The sequence below is a fragment of the Ahaetulla prasina genome, chromosome 11, assembly GCF_028640845.1.
Source record: "Ahaetulla prasina isolate Xishuangbanna chromosome 11, ASM2864084v1, whole genome shotgun sequence".
Classification (NCBI taxonomy): domain Eukaryota; kingdom Metazoa; phylum Chordata; class Lepidosauria; order Squamata; family Colubridae; genus Ahaetulla; species Ahaetulla prasina.
Window position 1 is genome coordinate 16,663,030 of NC_080549.1, and position 21,589 is coordinate 16,684,618.

Sequence of the window (21,589 nt, forward strand, 5' to 3'; positions counted from 1 at the left end):
TGTTGTTATTATGACAACTATTGTTGAGAATACTATGGCTGAATATCTAAACATTCTTGGTGTTTGGTTCAAAAATTCCTTTACATTAGCCTTGGTATATTTTACATTTTTTTTAAAAAAAGAGCATTCTCTGTCATTGAAAGTCTACAGAGATTCTCAGTCATCCAGGTCATAATTGCCCCAAAGGTGATTTTTCAAAAGGCAAGTGGACTTTCTTTCTTTCTTTCTTTCTTTCTTTCTTTCTTTCTTTCTTTCTTTCTTTCTTTCTTTCTTTCTTTCTTTCTTTCTTTCTTTCTTCCGTCCTTCCTTCCTTCCTTCCTTCCTTCCTTCCTTCCTTTCTCTGTCTCTCTTTTTTCTTTTTTCTCTGTCTCTCTTTTTCTCTGTCTCTCTCTTTTTTCTCTCTTTCTTTTTTCTTTCTTTCTTTCTCTGTCTTTCTTTTTTCTTTTTTTTCTGTCTTTCTTTCTCTGTCTTTCTTTCTGTCTGTCTTTCTTTCTCTCATTATCTCTTTCTCTTTCTCTCTGTCTCTTCTTTCTTTCTTTTTCTTCTTTCCTTCCTTCCTTCCTTCGTTCCTTCCTTTCTTTCCTTTCTCTGTCTCTCTTTCTTTTTTCTTTTTTCTCTGTCTCTCTTTCTTTTTCTCTGTCTTTCTTTCTTCTTTCTTACTTTCTCTCTTTCTTTCTCTGTCTCTTTCTTCCTTCCTTCCTTCCTCCCTTCCTCCCTCCCTTCCTCCCTCCTTTCTTTCTTTCTTTCTTTCTTTCTTTCTTTCTTTCTTTCTTTCTTTCTTTCTTTTTTTCTTTTTTCTCTGTCTCTCTCTGTCTCTCTTTCTTTCTCTCTTTCTCTTTCTCTTTCTCTCTTCCTTCCTTCCTTCCTTCCTTCCTTCCTTCCTTCCTTCCTTCCTTCCTTCCTTCCTTCCTTCCTTCCTTTCTATCTATCTATCTCATCCATGAACCTTCTTCAGAACTGGAGAAGCTTCTTGGGTGAGAAGCAAAACATCTTCAAGGAGAAACATAAAAAAGTCCAGTTGCTTTTTGAAAAAGCACCTTTGGGTCTTTTCATTGAAAACAGTGGTCACTTTTAGTGCTGAAGCCCTTGGGGGCTTTCTGTGGTTTATATTTCATTTGCAGTAGCATGATTGTGTAGACCGCAATCTTTTGAAACTGACTTGCAATGCAGTGTAGAAAATGGGAAGCTGATGTTTGGGAACCGGAAAGCTTCTTTTCAGTATTTGAAAAAAAAATATTTTATTTATGAACTAGCTGGACTTTCATGCTTCACTCTGAAACTATGTGCTCAGGATTGATAAATTGACACTTACAGCCTGAAACGTAATGAAAAATGTGTAACTCCATAGCATCAGAGTCTGTTAATATAATGCAACTGGCAGATGGAACAGAAGGGGAGGGGAGTAGAATGTCCCAGCCTGCAGCATCCATCGGTATTAATCTGGCTAGCATCCTGTCAGTGTGTGAGAGAACTGAGGAGTGTTTGGAAACTCAAACAGTATTTGCTTTGTGAGCAAGAAGGAGACAGGAAGGAGCCTGGCTGTGGCTTAGCTCAACTGTTCTGTAGTAAAAGCTGCTTACTGCTGTGAAAGTAAAACTGAAAGTGAAACTCCTCTCCTCTGCTTGTGTTTTGCATTTGGAACAGATTTCTTTTCAGGTGGGGAGGGAGAGTAGAACTCCTTAGCATCAGAGCGTGTTAATCATAATATAGGAAATACTAATGCTCTGATGCTCATTTCGAAAAATCCTTTCTTAGTGAGCACCGAGAAGCCAAGAGGAACATACATGGCAAATTTCAAGTTTGTAGGCTTTACGGTTCTTGTGATTACAGCGTGAGTGATTTTCACTTTTATATATATAGATTTATTGATCAAGGCTATTCAAAGCCAGGTGCAAACCTGCAACTAATGCCATCGTAACAGCAACCTAAAATCCCAGGAGTACAATATGTAATTAAAGTAAGATTTATCATGCATATTTCTGGCACCAGGAGCTCCACAACACTCAAGTTCCAAAGTCCTCCAAGAAGACTCACAGTTAGATAGATAGATAGATAGATAGATAGATAGATAGATAGATAGATAGATAGATAGATAGATAGACAGACAGATAGACAGACAGACAGACTCCAAGATAGAAGACCCAGAAAGTCAAGTGTTACCCATGCTACGGAAAAACAAATTCTTCTAATGGAAGCGAACTGGCGCCATGTAGGCTTACTTTTAGGACCCTTCCGATTGCATCGCTCAATCGATGGGGACCTTCACCAGCAGATGTAATTGTTGTTCAATTGGCAATCATTCTGTGTCTTGTCTTCCTTGAAATCATAGGGGCTGGTCCTGATGGGGTAGAAGAAATAAAGAGGCATCCCTTCTTTTCAACCATTGACTGGAATGTGAGTCTATGGGATAAATCTGTACTCAGGATACCATTCTCGTAAGGACTCAAGTTTAATATGATGCTTGACAACTCTTACATTTTTTTTAAATGTTAGGAAATACCTTGAGCAGGTAAAACAAAAACAAAAAAGCCAATATTATTTCTGCCAAAGGTTGGGGGGAAAAGGGGTTAGTGATGCTGCAATACACAACAACAACTCCACCACCGCCTCTTCCTCCTCCTCCTCCTCTTCTTCCTCTTCCTCCTCTTCTTCTTCCTCGTCTTCCTCTTCCACTTCTCCTCCACCACCACCACCTCCTCCTCCTCTCCTCTTCCTCCTCTTCCTCCTCCTCCTCTTCCCCTTCTTCTTCTTCTTCTTCTTCTTCTTCTTCTTCTTCTTCTTCTTCTTCTTCTTCTTCTTCTTCTTCTTCTTCTTCTTCTTCTTCCATTTCTCCTCCTCCTCCTCCTTTTCCTCTTCCTCTTCTTCCTCTTTCTCTTCTACTTCTTCCTCCTCCGCTTCTCCTCCTCCCCCTCCTCCTCTTCTTTTGCACCTTAAATGTATCTAACAGTACACATTTATTATTTCTTTTCATAGTGTTTAGAAGCTTTTCAAAAAACATTCATAGAAATGGGAGAACACAGATTCAAGAAAAGCCTGATACCTTTTCATTCACTAATGACAGCCTAGTGCTTAGAGAATATTCATACTCACATCCAGTAGTTTTCCTTTTTCTCAATAAGTCTCTTTGAAGAAGCAAACTCTTCTGTGATAGAAGGAGATGTTGAGTTTGATTCATTCCTCTTTCTGCATCTCCAGATGGCTCTGGGGACAATCACTAGTGTGGGAAGAAGCACAGAAAGGAAATGTTTCTCAAATGGAACCTGCTGAAGCAAAGAACTTCTCGTTAGAAAAGCAATATAAATCCACGGTAGTCTATGGTGAAATAATCTTTTGTGATTCTGATTCCAGAAACTTTACAGGAGGGAGATCCAGCCTCCATTTAAACCTGCTTCTGGAAGACCGGAAGACACGTTTTGCTTTGACCCAGAATTCACAGCAAAAACTCCCAAAGGTAATAACACTTAGCAATAGCACTTAGACTTAAATACCGCTTTTACAGCCCTCTCTGAGTGGTTTACAGAGTCAGCCTATGACCCCCCAACAATCTGGGTCCTCATTTTACCCACCTCGGAAGGATGGAAGGCTGAGTCAACCATGAGCCGGACAAAATCAAACTCCTGGCAGTGGGCAGAATTAGTCTGTAATACTGCATTTTAACTACTTGTCAAGGAAGGAAGGAAGGAAGGAAATACAACAGCACTTAGACTTATACCACTTCACAGTGCTTTGCAGCCCTCTCTAAGCGGTTTACAGAGTCAGTCTCTTGCCCCCAACAATCTGGGTCCTCATTTTACCCATCTCAGAAGGATGGAAGGCTGAGTCAACCTTGAGCTGGTCAGGATTGAACTGTTGGCTGTGGGCAGAGTTAACTATAGCAATAGCAATAGCACTTCGACTTATATACCGCTTCACAATGCTTTACAGCCCTCTCTAAGTGGTTTACAGAGTCAGCCTCAATCTGGGTCCTCATTTTACCGACCTCGGAAGGATGGAAGGCTGAGTCAACCTTGAGCCGGTCAAAATCAAACTCCTGGCAGTGGGCAGAATTAGTCTGTAATACTGCATTTTAACTACTGTCGAAGGAAGGAAGGAAGGAAGGAAGGAAGGAAGGAAGGAAGGAAGGAAGGAAGGAAGGAAGGAAAGACAACAGCACTTAGACTTACAGTATATACCACTTCACAGTGCTTTACAGCCCTCTCTAAGCGGTTTACAGAGTCAGCCTATTGCCCCCAACCATCCGGGTCCCCATTTTACTGATCTTGGAAGGATGAAAGGCTGAATCAACCTTGAGCCTGGTGAGATTCGATCTGCCAAATTGCTGGCAGTCAGCAGAAATAGCCTGCAGTACTGCATTCTAACCACTGCACCACCACAGCTCTTATTACTCTTATTACTTATTAGTAATATCCTAATACTGAAAAGATTACAATATATTAGAGGCAATCCTTGGCTTCTAGCAGTTCAGTTGGCAACTGAGTCATATTTATAACAATTGGAGCATCGCAGGGTGATGTGATTTGCTTTTGCGACCTTCTGACAAGCAAAGTCAATCGGGAAGCCAGATTCACTTAACAACTGTGCTACTAACTTAACAACTGCAGTGATTGACACAACAACTATGGCAAGAGAGGTTGTAAAATGAGGCAAAATTTATTTAACAGAAATCTCACTTAGCAACAGAAATTTTGGGCTCAATTGTGGTCATAAGTCAAGGATTACCTGTAATATATTGTAGAATAGAATAGAATAGAATTTTTATTGGCCAAGTGTGATTGGACACACAAGGAATTTGTCTTGGTGCATATGCTCTCAGTGTACATAAAAGAAAAGATACGTTCATCAAGGTACAACATTTACAACACAAATGATGGTCAATATATCAATATAAATCATAAGGATTGCCAGCAACAAGTTATAGTCATACAGTCATAAGTGGAAAGAGATTGGTGATGGGAACGATGAGAAGATTAATAGTAGTGCAGATTCAGTAAATAGTCTGACAGTGTTGATGGAATTATTTGTTTAGCAGAGTGATGGCCTTCGGGAAAAACTGTTCTTGTGTCTAGTTGTTCTGGTGTGCAGTGCTCTATAGCGTCGTTTTGTGGGTAGGGGTTGAAACAATTTATGTCCAGGATGTGAGGGGTCTGTAAATATTTTCACGGCCCTCTTCTTGATTCGTGCAGTATACAGGTCCTCAGTGGAAGGCAGGTTGGTATTTTCCCTCCATCCATTCCTCTTTGATAATAGAACTTTTCATTTAAAAGTTCAACGTAATAATTCGAATAGGCATAAACAGTAAGAGTAAATAAATATAGGGCAATCGTATTGGTTTCCACCAAAAACATTATAAAGATGCTATTAAATTTTAGGATTTTTTTAAAAAAAATATGGCTTTTATTTAACATCACTGAATTGAAATTGACGAATTGAATTAGTTTTCCATGCTAGTTTTTTTGTGTTTTTTTTTTAAAATTAAGCCTTCATTTTCCTTTGTTTACTTCTTTCTTACAACACTCAAAAGGGGTGGTTAGATTTGCCATCTTTCCGAAAGAGGATTTTTTGATAAATCGGCATGATGATATAGAATATTTTGCATTATAATTTGGGCAAGTCTAACGTGTCCTATTGTTCAATTAATCAAGATTCTCCTGGAGTCCCGCCAAGCGCCAATGCCCATCAGCTCTTCAAAGGTTTCAGTTTTGTGGCAACGAACACCATAGAAGACCACAAAATCACCCCTCTCAACAACATTTTGCCAATAGTACAGGTAAAAAAAAAGTGTTTGTGTGTGTAGTTTCTAGTCCCATGATGGCGATCCTATGGCACACGTGCTCAATGTGGCAAGCAGAGCCATGTCGCCTGGCATGCGCGGTGTTGCCTGTTCCTCTTCCAGGTTTGATCAGCTGGCCTTTGTCCGTGGGGCAGTACCGGAAACCGGAAGAACTGTTCTTCCATTTTCCTGCATGAGCATGTATGCCAGTCAGATGATCGTCACGTGCTCATACACAGCAGTAACCGTAAGACTTGCTGGCATGGTTCACTAGGAGTGGTGTGATAGCCTAGAGGTGGAGCTCTCACCTCGCAACCAGGAGGCTGTGAGTTTGATCCTAGGTAGAGGCAGATATTTCTCTCTCTGGGTACACTGAGAATTTATCTACTGAACAAAGCTCCGCACTGGCAACAGGAAGGGCATCCGGCCATTAAAACACTCTGCTAGCTGCATTCAGTTGCCCAGACTCCACCCCGCAAGGGATTATGGGGTCGTTAAATGATGATGATGATGATGATGATGATCATAGTTGGCTGCTAATATCTATGACTTTGTTTGTCATGGGTTTAGGAGAATTTACAGATCCACCTGAAGAAAGAAAGCAGGAGTTACAGACTGCAAGAAATGGTCAACGTATTAAATCCAAATTCAATCCAAGTCTGATATAATGTTAATTATGAACCAGTTGGGATGCATCAACAATTGCATCCACTTAGCCTAAAACTTAAAAAGGACAAAATGGGCCAAAAGTTGGTGGTTTTAGGTCTGCCTTTGCCCTTACCGTTATATTTCTTTTCACAAGTCCAAATGGTATGGAGCTGATAAGGAGTGTCGGGTGCTAGATCTTCTGAAAAAGTTTATGAAATAATTGCAAGCTTTTAAAAGTTGTTTTACTTTGTTCTTTAGCAACTTCATGGGAGCAGTGCACTTTTCACAGATGCCTATGAACTTAAAGAAGACATTGGCGTGGGCTCCTACTCGGTGTGTAAGCGCTGCATCCATACAGTTTCCAATATGGAGTTTGCTGTGAAGGTATGTAGGGCAGGGGTGAAATCCAGCAGGTTCTGAAGAACCGGTAGTGGAAATTTTGAGCAGTTTGGAGAACTGGCAAATACCACCTCTGGCTGGCCCCAGAGTAGGTGGGAATGGAGATTTTGCAGTATCCTTCCCCCTGGAGTGGGGAGGGAATGGGGATTTTGCAGGATCCTTCCCTCTGGAGTGGGGAGGGAATGGGGATTTTGCAGGATCCTTCCCCCTGGAGTGGGGAAGGAATGGGGATTTTGCAGGATCCTTCCCTCTGGAGTGGGGAGGGAATGGGGATTTTGCAGGATCCTTCCCTGGCCATGCCCACCAAGCCACACCCACAGAACCGGTAGTAAAAAAAAATTGGATTTCATCACTGATGTAGGGGTACTATTTTTCCCCCCACATCACTGGCAACTCTGAAGCAGGCCTGGCTGAGGCCATCTTAGAGGCTTCAGTGTTGCCACAATGGTGATGAGGAATAGAGAGGTGGGTGGAGTAGAGATAGTTGGAGTTCTGTAGCCAAAACAAAATAGTTTCCCCTGAGAATCAAGGACATTCCCCCGGGTGGTTGAAGAGAGGAGAGCAACCGGATAGCACCTTGATTGGACCATGTGACTGATTGTTTGGGGAAAAGAGGAAAAACTTTTACTTTTAATTAGGTAAAAGCCATGGGAACCTTTAGAGTCGGTTTTGACCAGTTTGTGCCAATATTTGTTCTTTGAGGAACCTGCTTGTCTCAGAGTTCTGTTTGCTGTGAGTGTATTACTTGGAACCCTGACAATCATTTTTAAATATCTAAACATATATCACAACCAACATAAATTAGCCCGCATTTAATAAATGTTTTATAGCTTCTAACCATTTTAAATTAAATTAAGATTTGGGTTCTTTTCATCTTAATGAATATATAAAGGAACAGGACTCATTTTTTCCCCGAGACATCTAAGCTGCAAATTTGGCAATGTATGATACCAATAGAGGAGAATATTTGTAGCTCAAGGTTAAACTGTGGGATCCTCGGTGCCTTCTGAGCTTGGTTGTTTTCTTGTAGATGTTTTATTACCCAACCATGTAATATCATCAGGGCTACTAAAGAGTGGGGTTTGCTCCCTCTAAGCACTGATGATGTTACTTAGTTTGGGTAGTGAAACGTTGGTAACATATGATTCTTTCTTGGGGATTGACACGTTTTTATCTTCAATTATTTGTGAATGTGCTATTTAGATTTTTAACATTAAGAAGATAATTGCTGGGAAGATACTTTACCATTGCTGGTATTTCATTCATTCATTCATTCATTCATTCATTCATTCATTCATTCATTCATTCATTCATTCGTTTGCTGCCCATCTTAAAACAAGGTAATTCTGGGAGGCTTACAATTATAAAAGATAAAAAAAATGTATGTACTAAAAACAAAGTTAATACAAAGCCAAACATTACAGCAGTGGTGAAATCTGAACCGGTTTACTACTGGTTCGCTGGCAGCGCATGCACGCCAAACATGCGCTGCCCGCGCGCATGCACAGTGCATACCATGTACCAACTGTGAGGTGTGCGCGTACAGTGCGTGCCAAAAGGAGGCATGGGGTAAGTAGAGCAGCGTGGCGATGGGGTGATCAACTGTGGCACGCAATCTTTTTTTTTTACTTTTAAAAGCATTTTTTTACAACCTATTCGGCCGAATAAGTTGTAAGCAATGCTTTTAAAAGTAAAAAAAAAAAAAAGGCTTGACAATTGTGCAGCTCAGCTGTGATCATCGGAGCCTTTTTTTTTAACCTTTTAAAAGCATTTTTTTTACAACCTAGTCGGCCGAATAAGTTGTAAGCAATGCTTTTAAAAGTTAAAAAAAAAAGGCTTGACAATTGTGCAGCTTAGCTGTGATCATTGGAGCCTTTTTTTTAACCTTTTAAAAGCATTTTTTTACAACGTATTTGGGCGAATAGGTTGCAAGAATGCTTTTAAAAGATTTAAAAAAGGCTCTGACGATTGTGCGGCACAGCTGCGATCGTCAGAGCCTTTTTTTTTACTTTTTAAAAGCATTTAATTTTTTTTTTACTTTTTAAAAGCATTTTTAAATTTTTTTACTGGTAGTAAAAAAATGCCTAAAAAGTTAAAAAAAAAGTTCCAACGATCAGCTGAGCTACGCACAATCATCAGAATTTTTTTTGTTTTTGTTTTTAAAGAATTTTTAACTACTGGAGTGTGACTGGGAGGCATCTCCAGTTGGGGCGGTGTTTTGACTGGGCCACGTGATGGACTTGTGGATGCTGGGCAGAGCCTTGGACTTTTCTTTGGGTGGGGAAAACCTGGAAGCTTTCAGATTCGGGTTTTCCCAGATGTGCCAATATGACATCTCTAATAAAATGGAACTTTGAGGAAACTCAAACCTCCGAGTTTTCTTTCATTGGCCGGACAGTTGGGTTCAGTTAGCGTGATGTTTTATTTATTTATTTATTTATTTGCATTTATATCCCGCCCTTCTCCGAAGACTCAGGGCGGCTTACACTATGTTAGCAATAGTCTTCATCCTATTTGTATATTTATATACAAAGTCAACTTATTGCCCCCAACAATCTGGGTCCTCATTTTACCTACCTTATAAAGGATGGAAGGCTGAGTCAACCTTGGGCCTGGTGGGACTAGAACCTGCAGTAATTGCAGGCAGCTGCTGTTAATAACAGACTGTCTTACCGGTCTGAGCCACAGAGGCCCATGTTCTTGTCATTTAGACAGTTCAAGATTTGTAGTGGCCTAGGCAGGCCTTTTAAGTTTGCTGCCTTATTTCTATCGAAATAAGTATCTCAAAAGTATGTCTCGTCTGTGGACCTGCCTTGAGGTAGGAGAGAAAGAAGAGATTCAGCATCCACGTTGTAAAATTGAGAAATTCCAATGTTTTGAAATGCTGGGAACATCTTCCGGTGATATTGCCTCTAACTAGTACTGCCTAGAATTGTCAGCGCTCGATTGTAATGCTGGCTTCCCAATTCTGGGAATGGAAGGAAAGAAGGCTGCTTCTGTGTCCTTGTTTACAAGGTGGCCTTGAAAAGTGAGGCTGTTGTATTCTTTCTTAAATAGAAATGTGCTTCGTTGCGCTGAATTTAATCTCCTGTCACACTTCCTTGTGGTCATTGTCTCTTTCCCCACCCCTCCAGATAATTGACAAAAGTAAGAGAGATCCTTCCGAAGAAATAGAAATCTTGATGCGGTACGGACAGCACCCGAACATTATCACTTTAAAAGACGTAAGTATTCTGTTTGGTTTCTAGAGAGCATGCCAAGTGTAGCTGTTGATGGGATGAAGGCCTTTCCTCTGGTCCAGCCTCTGCTGGAATGTAGAAGACAAGCTCTCGATACTATATTTGTCGGTGAAATATGATTCTGTTTGATTAAAAAAATAGGCTTTGTTGTGGTATGTCTACAAAGGTCTGTGGGTTTATTGTTCCCAACTGGGTGGAAATGTAATTTCACCTGTATTAACTTTATAGAAGGGATGTCCATCTTTTGCAACTTGTAGATTTCAACTCCCAGAATTCATCAGCAGCATGGGGAATTATAGAATAGAATAGAACAGAATAGAATGTAGAGTAGAGTAGAGCAGAGCAGAGCAGAGCAGAGCAGAGCAGAACAGAACAGAACAGAATAGAATAGAATAGAATAGAATGTAGAGTAGAGTAGAGTAGAGTAGAGTAGAATAGAATAGAATAGAATAGAATAGAATAGAATAGAATGTAGAGTAGAGTAGAGTAGAGTAGAGTAGAGTAGAGTAGAGTAGAGTAGAGTAGAGTAGAGTAGAATTCCTTATTGGCCAAGTGTGATTGGACACACAAGGAATGTTGTGTTGTCCTCTTTGGGCTGTCTGCTGTGGCTCCCTGTCGGGTGATCCCACCACTGCTGGCCCCACTCCTTACCCTCCCCTCCCAGTCACTCCTCGCCTAGCCTGAGAAGGTAAGGGTGACGGCGGGGGATGGAGAAGCGGCTAGGGCAGAGATAGAGAGATACAGAGAGAAGGTGAGAAAGACATAGAGAGATACAGAGAGAGGGAGAGAGAGGGTGGAGGGAGGGAGGGAGGGAGGGGAGAGAGAGAAAGATGTCAAAAGGGTTTTGTGATTCGGGGTGTTTTTTAACAACTGGTTCTCTGCCCTAATGACCGGCTGGGTAGGCGTGGCTAGGGAGGGTTGTCATGTGGAAGTGAGTGACATTGAGTTGGCCACACCCACCCAGGTTTTGTGGCTCCCAATGTTTTCTTTTCTGTGGGAAATGGGTCCAAATGGCTCTTTGAGTGCTTAAGGCTGCAGACCCCTGCTCTAGGCAGACCCCTGTGTTTCGTGCCCCGTTCCTGGAGTATGTGTTACTCAACTATATTAAACTTCTACAGGTGTACGATGATGGTAAATATATCTACCTTGTCACAGAATTGATGAAGGGAGGGGAGCTCCTGGATCGTATTCTCAGGCAGAAGTATTTCTCAGAACGCGAAGCGAGCGCCGTCTTGTATACTATCGCTAAAACTGTGGACTACCTGCACTGTCAAGGAGTAAGCTGAGCACGTTTTGATAATCTAATTAAGTTTTGGATTTATGTTTTTAGGGTTTGTTTCGATCTTGGCTTTATGCTTGCTGTAAACTGCCCAGAGTTGTACTTTATGATGAGTGAATCTTTAAATGTCTGTAGAGATTCTCTGTCATCCAGGTCATCGTTCTCCCAAAGGTGTTCTTTTCAAGAGGCAACTGGACTTCCTTGTTTTCTCTTTTGAAGACGTGTCCCTTCTCATCCAAGAAGCTTCTTTGGCTCTGACAGGACAGTGGGGAATGGAAGGATTTATATTCCTTGCAGACAGCTGGTCATTGGCATCCTTTTAGAGCAGGGGTCCCCAACCTTGACAACTTTAAGCCTGGTGGACTTCAACTCCCAGAATTCCCCAGCCAGCTTTGCTGTTTTAGAGGGTTTTAGAGGGTCTTTGAAGCTCTTGGAGGTTTATCTATCTCCTCAGGGTCACCTGAGTGGTGCTCCTGGTTCCTGTGGTAATATTAAATTACAGACTATAGGAACTGTGAGCACTACTCACGTGACCCTGAGGCAGGGTGAAATCCAGCAGGTTCTGACAGGTTCTGGAGAACCGGTAGCGGAAATTTTGAGTAGTTCAGAGAACCGGCAAATAGCATCTCTGGCTGGTCCCAGGGTCAGGTGGGAATGGAGATTTTACAATATCCTTCCCCCAGGAGTGGGGAGGGAATGGGGATTTTGCAGTATCCTTCCCCAGGAGTGGGGTGGGAATGGAGATTTTGCAGTATCCTTCCCATGCCGCGCCCACAAAGTCACCCCACGCCCAGAAAGCCACGCCCACAGAACCAGTAGTAAAAAAAATTGGATTTCACCACTGCTCTGAGGACATAGATAAACCTCCGAGTGTTTCAAGGACCCTCTAAAACAGTAACAGTTAACCTTTTCGGCACCAAGTCCTGAAACTAGAGTGCTCATGCGCTGGAGCACCGGAACCTGGAAGAGAGCAGCTGGCTGGTGTGCATGAGCACGGCAGCCAGCTGCTTTTCTGGGTTACATTGTGCGCATGCACGCCGCCCAGCTGGTCTTCACACAAAGACCAGCTGGCTGGCGTGCATAAGCGTGCTGGGACCCGCAACAGAGCAGCTGGCTGGGTGCACATGCGCAGGACAGAACCCGGAAGAGCAGCTGGTGATGGTACGCGTGCCCACAGAGAGGGCTCTGCGTGCCACCTGTGGCATGCATGCCATAGGTTCCCCATCACCGCTCTAAAAGGATGCAAATGACCCGCTATCTGCAAGGAATATAAATCCTTTGATTCCCCACTAACCTGTCAGACCTGAAGAACCTTCTTGGATGAGAAGCGAAACGTCTTCAAAAGAGAAAACAAGAAAGTCCAGTTGCCTCTTGAAAAAGCACCTTTAGGGAGAACCTTTTAAACATATAAATAAATATCCATGAATCCTGAAGAGCCAGTTTGGTGGCCTGGTTAAGGCATCACTCCAGAAACCTGAGAAACCATGATTCTAATCCCACTTTAGGCATAAAAGCCAGCTTTTCGGGGTGACTTTGAGCCAGTCTCTCTCAGAAGAGATGAGAAGAAGGCAAGGAAACAGCAGTTTTCAAACCTTGCCAAGAAAACCTCAAGAAATGACGCAGGTAGACATTAGGAGTCAACATTGACTCAAAGGCACCAAATAAACAAACTGAAGTCCTTTTATTTTCTTACATGTATATCATTTCAGTAAATGAGTTGGTTTGAGGGCAAGTGCTAACCAGAGACTGGTCTGTATAATAAAGCTAGCAGGGGTATTGTCAGGGGTGGGGCTGCTGGGGGTTCGCAGGGGTTCGGGGGAACTTCTAGCTAAGATTCTGTGCAGTTCGGAGAACCCCCAAATCCCGCTCCTGGTTGGTCCCGCCCTGCCCCTCCCAGGAGTCCCCACGTGGCCCGTTTTGGATGCAAGTAAATGCATGGTGCTCACAGAGGCTCGGGCAGGGTGAAAAATGGGCCTACCAGAAGTTTGGGAAGGCCAGAAACGAGCCCATTTCTGGCTTCCAGAGGACCTCCGGAGCCTGGGGAGGCTGTTTTTGCCCAGGGAGGGCAAAAATGTCCCCCCACTGTGGTGCAAGAGGCTGACTAGGTCACGCCCACCACGGCAACTCAGCAACTGGGCAGAGAACCCCTTGCTAAAAGTTTTGAAGCCCACCCCTGGATATTGTATTTTGGAATTGAGCTGGCAATTGCTGGAGACAAAATTAGAAGGAGGGAGTTTGTTTGCTTTTAAGATTGTTTGCCACCCAAAATCAGTTGTTGTGTTGGGCGGCCATACAAATTGAATGAATGAATGAATCAATCAATCAATCAATCAATCAATCAATCAATAATGTATGAATGAATGAATGAATGAATGAATGAATGAATGAATGAATGAATCAATGAATGAATGAATCAATGAATGAATGAATGAATCAATGAATGAATCAATGAATGAATGAATGAATGAATGAATCAATCAATCAATCAATCAATCAATCAATCAATCAATCCATAAACAAGTAAACAAACAAACTTCATTTTGAAGCAGGTGTTTGTAAGCAAAAGAGAAAACAAGAAAGTCCAGTTGCCTCTTGAAAAAGCACCTTTAGGGAGAACCTTTTAAACATATAAATAAATATCCATGAATCCTGAAGAGCCAGTTTGGTGGCATGGTTAAGGCATCACTCCAGAAACCTGAGAAACCATGATTCTAATCCCACTTTAGGCATAAAAGCCAGCTTTTCGGGGTGACTTTGAGCCAGTCTCTCTCAGAAGAGATGAGAAGAAGGCAAGGAAACAGCAGTTTTCAAACCTTGCCAAGAAAACCTCAAGAAATGACGCAGGTAGACATTAGGAGTCAACATTGACTCAAAGGCACCAAATAAACAAACTGAAGTCCTTTTATTTTCTTACATGTATATCATTTCAGTAAATGAGTTGGTTTGAGGGCAAGTGCTAACCAGAGACTGGTCTGTATAATAAAGCTAGCAGGGATATTGTCAGGGGTGGGCTGCTGGGGGTTTGCAGGGGTTCGGGGGAACTTCTAGCTAAGATTCTGTGCAGTTCAGAGAACCCCCAAATCCCGCTCCTGGTTGGTCCCGCCCTTCCCCTCCCAGGAGTCCCCACGTGGCCCATTTTGGATGCAGGTAAATGCATGGTGCTCACGGAGGCTCGGGCAGGTTGAAAAATGGGCCTACCAGAAGTTTGGGAAGGCCGGAAACGGGCCCATTTCTGGCTTCTAGAGGACCTCCGGAGCCTGGGGAGGCTGTTTTCGCCCAGGTTTTGTTTTGTTTCAAATGATACCGTGTTTAAGAATGATATTAAATTACAGGAATGGCAAAAGGGATTAGTAAATTTGTATGGATGGGCAAAAACCAAGAATAAAATTAAAAGTAATGCAGGATATAAGGAAAGGGGGTCTTAAAATGCCTAATTTAAAATTGTATTATGAAGCAGTTGTTTTATCATTAATTACTGATTGGATTAATTTAACTGAGGAAAGAGTTCTGAATATAGAAGGTTATGGTTTGTTATATGGGTGGCATGCCTATTTAATGAATCAATCAATCAATCAATCAATCAATCAATCAATCAATCCATAAACAAGTAAACAAACAAACTTCATTTTGAAGCAGGTGTTTGTAAGCAAAAGAGAAAATCAGATTCAATGATCAACTTCTAAATGTATAAATTGATTCTGTGGTCTGTGTCTAATTTTGAAATCCCATTTTTTTTTAGAAATTGGATTTAAACATTTGATCATTCATTCAATTCCCCTTTGTTTGTGTTAATCCTGAGTTGATAGCATTACTCAAGCCAGCAGTGTGCAGCTGCTGCTAAAAAAGCCAACACAGTTCTGGGCTGCATAAACAGAGGGATAGAATCAAGATCACGTGAAGTGTTAGTGCTACTTTATAATGCCTTGGTAAGGCCACACTTGGAATATTGCATTCAGTTTTGGTTGCCATGATGTAAAAAAGATGCTGAGACTCTAGAAAGAGTGCAGAGAAGAGCAACAAAGATGATTAGGGGACTGGAGGCTAAAACATATGAAGAACGATTGCAGGAACTGGGTATGTCTAGTTTAATGAAAAGAAGGACTAGGGGAGACACGATAGCAGTGTTCCAATATCAATGGGGTTGCCACAAAGAAGAGGGAGTCGGGCTGTTCTCCAAAGCACCTGAGGGTAGAACAAGAAGCAATGAGTGGAAGCTAATCAAGGAAAAAAGCAACTTAGAACTAAGGAGAAATTTCCTGACAGTTAGAACAATTAATAAGTGGAACGACTTGCCTGCAGAAGTTGTGAATGCTCCAACACTGAAAATTTTTAAGAAAATGTTGGATAACCATCTGACTGAGATGATGTAGGGTTTCTTGCCTGGGCAGGGGGTTGGACTAGAAGGCCTCCAAGGTCCCTTCCAACTCTGTTGTTATTTATTTATTTATTTTAAAACGTGCTTTTTTTCCTGATTTCAGCCAGAATAGTTGGGTTTTATATGTTTTGTTTTGTTTTTAAGGTTGTGCATCGGGATCTTAAACCAAGTAATATTTTGTATATGGATGATTCCAATAATGCTGATTCCATCAGGATTTGTGATTTCGGCTTTGCAAAGCAACTCCGCGGAGACAATGGGCTTCTCTTAACACCATGCTACACGGCTAATTTTGTGGCACCGGAGGTATGCATTTTCCTCTTTGGTTTTACAAATCAACTTTTTAAATCTTCAGGAAAGTATTTGTATTTCACAAGTTTGGGGAGGCGTTGCGGGTAGATTGCTTTGCTCTGTTGTTCCTTGCAACATAATAATTGATTTATTCTCTCACATACAGTAGTGGTCAAAATTGTGGAAACCTTTTGGGGAAAGTGTATTTTTGATATTTGATGGCTAATAACACCATCATCATCATCATCATCATCATCATCATCATCATCATCATCATCATCATCATCATTATTATTATTATTATTATTATTATTATTATTATTAATTATTTTGAGTTTCAAAATAATCTTATTCTACTGCTGGAATGGCCTGGGAATAACCCAGACCTTAACCCAGTTGAAAATCTATGGAGCCGACTAAAGAAACTTGTTAGTCAGAAATGACCGACCAATAAAACCAAGTTAATAGAAGCAATCCTTCAATTTAGACCCCCAAAAATTGTCATGTATGTATCCTAATGTACAGGCTAAATGCTGGAGATGTGATTGTGAAGATGCTACTTATTATCATATATGGTGGACTTGCAAAAAAGTTAAAGCATTTTGGATTAAAGTATGGTGGATCATGCAGAATATTTTGAAAAGAAGATTAAGTTTACCCCGCAGTTCTTTTTACTAGGAATAATTATGGATTGTACAGCTATAGAGACTAAATTGATTCTGAACTTAATAACAGCCGCAAGACTTTTGATTGCTCAATATTGGAAGAAAGAAGAATTACCTACAATTGAAGAATGGACTCTTAAAGTATCAAATCTGGCAGAAATGGCAAAAATTTCTGCTTACTTGAAAGACTATACACAAGAAAAATATATTTTAGAATGGAAAATGTGGATTGATTATATTCAAAATAAGTATCAGATAAAAAAATATCAAATAGCATATGAGTAAATTTAGGAATAATTTTGTATTAGATATATTTTTGAAGGAGAGGAAGGTTTGGAAAGTAAAGAAGGTAGAAGAGGGAGTCGGGCTGTTCTCCAAAGCACCTGAGGGTAGAACAAGAAGCAATGAGTGGAAGCTAATCAAGGAAAAAAGCAACTTAGAACTAAGGAGAAATTTCCTGACAGTTAGAACAATTAATAAGTGGAACGACTTGCCTGCAGAAGTTGTGAATGCTCCAACAAATTTTTAAGAAAATGTTGGATAACCATCTGTCTGAGATGGTGTAGGGTTTCCCGCCTAGGCAGGGGGTTGGACTAGAAGGCCTCCAAAGATCCCTTCCAACTCTGTTGTTATTTATTTATTTTAAAACGTGCTTTTTTTCCTGATTTCAGCCAGAATAGTTGGGTTTTATATGTTTTGTTTTGTTTCAAATGATACCGTGTTTAAGAATGATATTAAATTACAGGAATGGCAAAAGGGATTAGTAAATTTGTATGGATGGGCAAAAACCAAGAATAAAATTAAAAGTAATGCAGGATATAAGGAAAGGGGGTCTTAAAATGCCTAATTTAAAATTGTATTATGAAGCAGTTGTTTTATCATTAATTACTGATTGGATTAATTTAACTGAGGAAAGAGTTCTGAATATAGAAGGTTATGGTTTGTTATATGGGTGGCATGCCTATTTATTATATGATAAGAAAGTTGATAAAATATTTAAAAATAATATAATTAGAAATGCATTATTGAGGGTTTGGAGGAAATATCAATACAAATTAGATGGAAAGATTCCAATATGGACAACTACAAGCTAGATGGAAATTAGATCAGAAAATAGGTGTTAAGCAAATTGAGGATAATTTGTTAAAACAAATGAGAGATCAAGGTCAACAGCATATTAAGAGGTTGTATAATGTATTAGTAGAAATAGATTCAGAGACTGATTTGGTTAAGGATTGTATGATTAAGTGGGCACAAAATTTTCAGCAACCAATAATGTTGGAAACTTGGGAAAGAATTTGGGTGAGGAATGTTAAATTTACACAAGCGCAAAATATGAGAGAAAATTTTTAAGAAAATGTTGGATAACCATCTGACTGAGATGATGTAGGGTTTCTTGCCTGGGCAGGGGTTGGACTAGAAGGCCTCCAAGGTCCCTTCCAACTCTGATGTTATTTATTTATTTTAAAACGTGTTTTTTTCCTGATTTCAGCCAGAATAGTTGGGTTTTATATGTTTTGTTTTAAGGTTGTGCATCGGGATCTTAAACCAAGTAATATTTTGTATATGGATGATTCCAATAATGCTGATTCCATCAGGATTTGTGATTTCGGCTTTGCAAAGCAACTCCGCGGAGACAATGGGCTTCTCTTAACACCATGCTACACGGCTAATTTTGTGGCACCGGAGGTATGCATTTTCCTCTTTGGTTTTACAAATCAACTTTTTAAATCTTCAGGAAAGTATTTGTATTTCACAAGTTTGGGGAGGCGTTGCGGGTAGATTGCTTTGCTCTGTTGTTCCTTGCAACATAATAATTGATTTATTCTCTCACATACAGTAGTGGTCAAAATTGTGGAAACCTTTGGGAAAGTGTATTTTTGATATTTGATGGCTAATAACACCATCATCATCATCATCATCATCATTATTATTATTAATTATTTTGAGTTTCAAAATAATCTTATTCTACTGCTGGAATGGCCTGGGAATAACCCAGACCTTAACCCAGTTGAAAACACTGTTTGGTCGTGGGGAAGTCAGAGAATAGGGCATTTGAGGCAGTAAAAGTTTGCTATCAAGCGATAGCCTGTTAATACAATACAACAACAGACTGCCATTAGTATTGGTTTGTGATCGTCCCCTATGGAGTAGGAGCGGTGCCAGCCACAGACTCCCAAACGGCACTGAAGCCCTATAGCGTTCTATTCACGAGCGATGTCCCGGCTGAAAGGAATTACAGCCAGCTAGATAGGGAGGCTCTCGCAATAGTGTCAGGGGTGAAAAATTTCACGAATACGTTTTGGGCGTGATTTGAAATTGTTACTGATCACAGACCGCTATTGGGGTTACTGGCTGGCGACCGCCAGTAGCACTCTCACCTAGACTGACCAGATGGACTATTTTTGACCGCATACTCTACAAGCTGCAGCATCGGCCTGGAAAGGAGCTGGGGCATGCGGACGCATTGAGCAGATGCCCATTGCCAGGGAAATCGAGACCCCACCCGGGCACACCGTTCTAATTGACTCTTTGGACTCGGGGCCAGTCACATCGCAGGAAGTGGCTCAGGCCTCCTACCGGACGTTGTTTTAAGAACTGTAATCAGTTGGGTTCAAAGGGATGGCCGCTGCGCCCGGGCGACTTTCAAGGAATTTGTAAAGAAAAAAGGGGAATTGTCTGTGCAAGGGGGGTGCCTGCTCTGGGGGGATAGGGTGGTAGTTCCAGAGAAGCTGAGAAAAAAAGTTCTGGAACTCCTGCATGAGGGTCACCCAGGAATTGTAAGGATGAAGGGTTTGGCTAGGAGCTATGTCTGGTGGCCCCTAATGGACAGGGAAATCAGTGACAGGGTTGGCCGATGCCAAGTATGTCAGGAATCCAGACCACTACCACCCACGGCCCCAGTGTTGGAGTGGGAGAAACCCCAAGGCCCTTGGTCCCATACACATTGATTTTGCCGGCCCCTTCCACGGCCAAACATTTCTAATTGTGGTGGATGCATTCTCCAAATGGCTGGAGATCATCCTAATGAAATCCACAACCGCGGGAGCTGTCATCTCAGCACTACAACACCTTTTCGCCACGCACGGCTACCGGACACCGTGTCCGATAACGCCCACAGTTCACCGCAGCATTATTTGAAGGGTACCTGGCTGAAGAGGGCATCCGACATGCCCTCTCAGCGCCCGTTCCACCCGCGCCGAACGGCCTTGCTGAACGTTTTGTCCGGAGTGCGAAGAAGCGCTATCACGGCGCCCGGCGATTGGCAGGCACAAATCGACGATTCCTAACCGTCCAACACAGGACCCCTGTGTGGCCACCGCCGCAGCCCAGCCGAGCTATTAATGGGCGGAAGCTACGGTGCCCGCTAGACCGCTACACCAACTACGACAGGACGGGTTCAAAACAAAACCAGATAGAATCCGAGAGTTAAACATAGGAGACTCGTGTGGGCACATAATTACAGCGACGGCCCTAACTGGAAGAGGGGATAGTCATAGACAAACGGGCCCCAAATCTTATCTAGTGGAACTAGACGATGGCAGAATCTGGAGGCGCCACATAGATCAATTAAGAAACAGATTGAGCGATAAGGCAGAATTAGGCGAGACAGCCCTGACTATGATTTAATTAACCCCACAGCTGACTGGAGCCAAGAACAAACAGAAAGCGAAAAGAACCAAACAGAGACTTATCTGAGTCAGGCGAGGTCCAGCGACACCCTCCGGTCCCTCTAGAGGACAGCAGGTCCGAGCCGAATAATCCAGGGCCGGATGGCCGGGAGGAGGAGCTCAGAGGAACGAAAAGTCCCTCCGCAAGCTCGACTCAACTCCAGTGAACTGCGAGGTCCGGGAGAGTCAGGAGGCTGCGAGTTCGATCCTAGGTAGAGACAGAAATTTCTCTCTCTGGGCACAATGAGAATATATCTGCTGAAAAAAAACTCCGCACTGGTGACAGGAAGGGCATCTGGCCAGTAAACATTCAGCTCCATTCAGTTGCCCAGACTCCACCCCACAAGGGATTATGGGGTCATTAAAAGAAGATGATACTACTGCAGCATTTAGAAGGTAACTATTTTATTAAGCAGCACGGTAGTCTTTTGGGTGCAATTCAAGGTGTTAGTTACCACCTTTAAAGCGCTCCATGGCATAGGACCAGGTTACTTACGGGACCGCCTGCTGCTACCGGCGACCTCCCATCGACCAGTGCCCTCCCATAGGGAGGGTCTCCTCAGTGTGCCGTTGGCCAGTCAAAGTCGGCTGGCGACGCCCAGGGGGAGGGCCTTCTCTGTGGGGGCACCAACCCTGTGGAACGAGCTACCACCAAGTATCCGCCAACTCCCTGATCTTCGGACTTTCGAAGCGAGCTGAAAACAATTCTGTTCCATCGTGGAGGACTGGCCTAATGGGGTTAATAATGGGGTTTTATTGGTTTTAAGTCTTCAACCAACTTCAAATTTTCCTCTTTGATTTTACAAATCAACTTTTTAAATCTTCAGGAAAGTATTTGTATTTCACAAGTTTGGGGAGGCGTTGGGGGTAGATTGCTTTGCTCTGTTGTTCCTTGCATCATAATAATTGATTTATTCTCTCACATACAGTAGTGGTCAAAATTGTGGAAACCTTTTGGGGAAAGTGTATTTTTGATATTTGATGGCTAATAACACCATCATCATCATCATCATTATAATCATGAACATCATCATCATCATTATTATTATTATTATTATTATTATTATTATTATTATTATTATTATTATTATTATTATTATTATTATTATTATTATTATTATTATTATTATTATTATTATTATTATTATTATTATTATTATTATTATTATTATTATTATTATTATTATTATTATTATTATTATTATTATTATTATTATTATTATTATTATTATTATTATTATTATTATTATTA

At 41.5% G+C, this 21,589-nt stretch overlaps 1 protein-coding gene across 2 annotated transcripts in view; it reads left to right on the forward strand.

The window, feature by feature from the left end:
• The window catches only part of RPS6KA6 (ribosomal protein S6 kinase A6), a 99,045-nt gene that overhangs the window by 64,710 nt on the left and 12,746 nt on the right, over positions 1 to 21,589 (forward strand). The window contains exons 12-19 of one of the 2 annotated variants that reach the window (XM_058196874.1): positions 2,330 to 2,394; positions 3,349 to 3,451; positions 5,643 to 5,767; positions 6,677 to 6,802; positions 9,952 to 10,041; positions 11,175 to 11,333; positions 15,855 to 16,016; positions 16,168 to 16,461. In XM_058196874.1, coding sequence (XP_058052857.1) covers positions 2,330 to 2,394; positions 3,349 to 3,451; positions 5,643 to 5,767; positions 6,677 to 6,802; positions 9,952 to 10,041; positions 11,175 to 11,333; positions 15,855 to 16,016; positions 16,168 to 16,170 — 833 coding nt within the window. In that variant the 3' untranslated portion in view covers positions 16,171 to 16,461. Of the gene's footprint in view, positions 1 to 2,329; positions 2,395 to 3,348; positions 3,452 to 5,642; positions 5,768 to 6,676; positions 6,803 to 9,951; positions 10,042 to 11,174; positions 11,334 to 15,854; positions 16,017 to 16,167; positions 16,462 to 21,589 lie in introns of those variants that run through there. The other variant, XM_058196875.1, reaches the window with a different exon arrangement.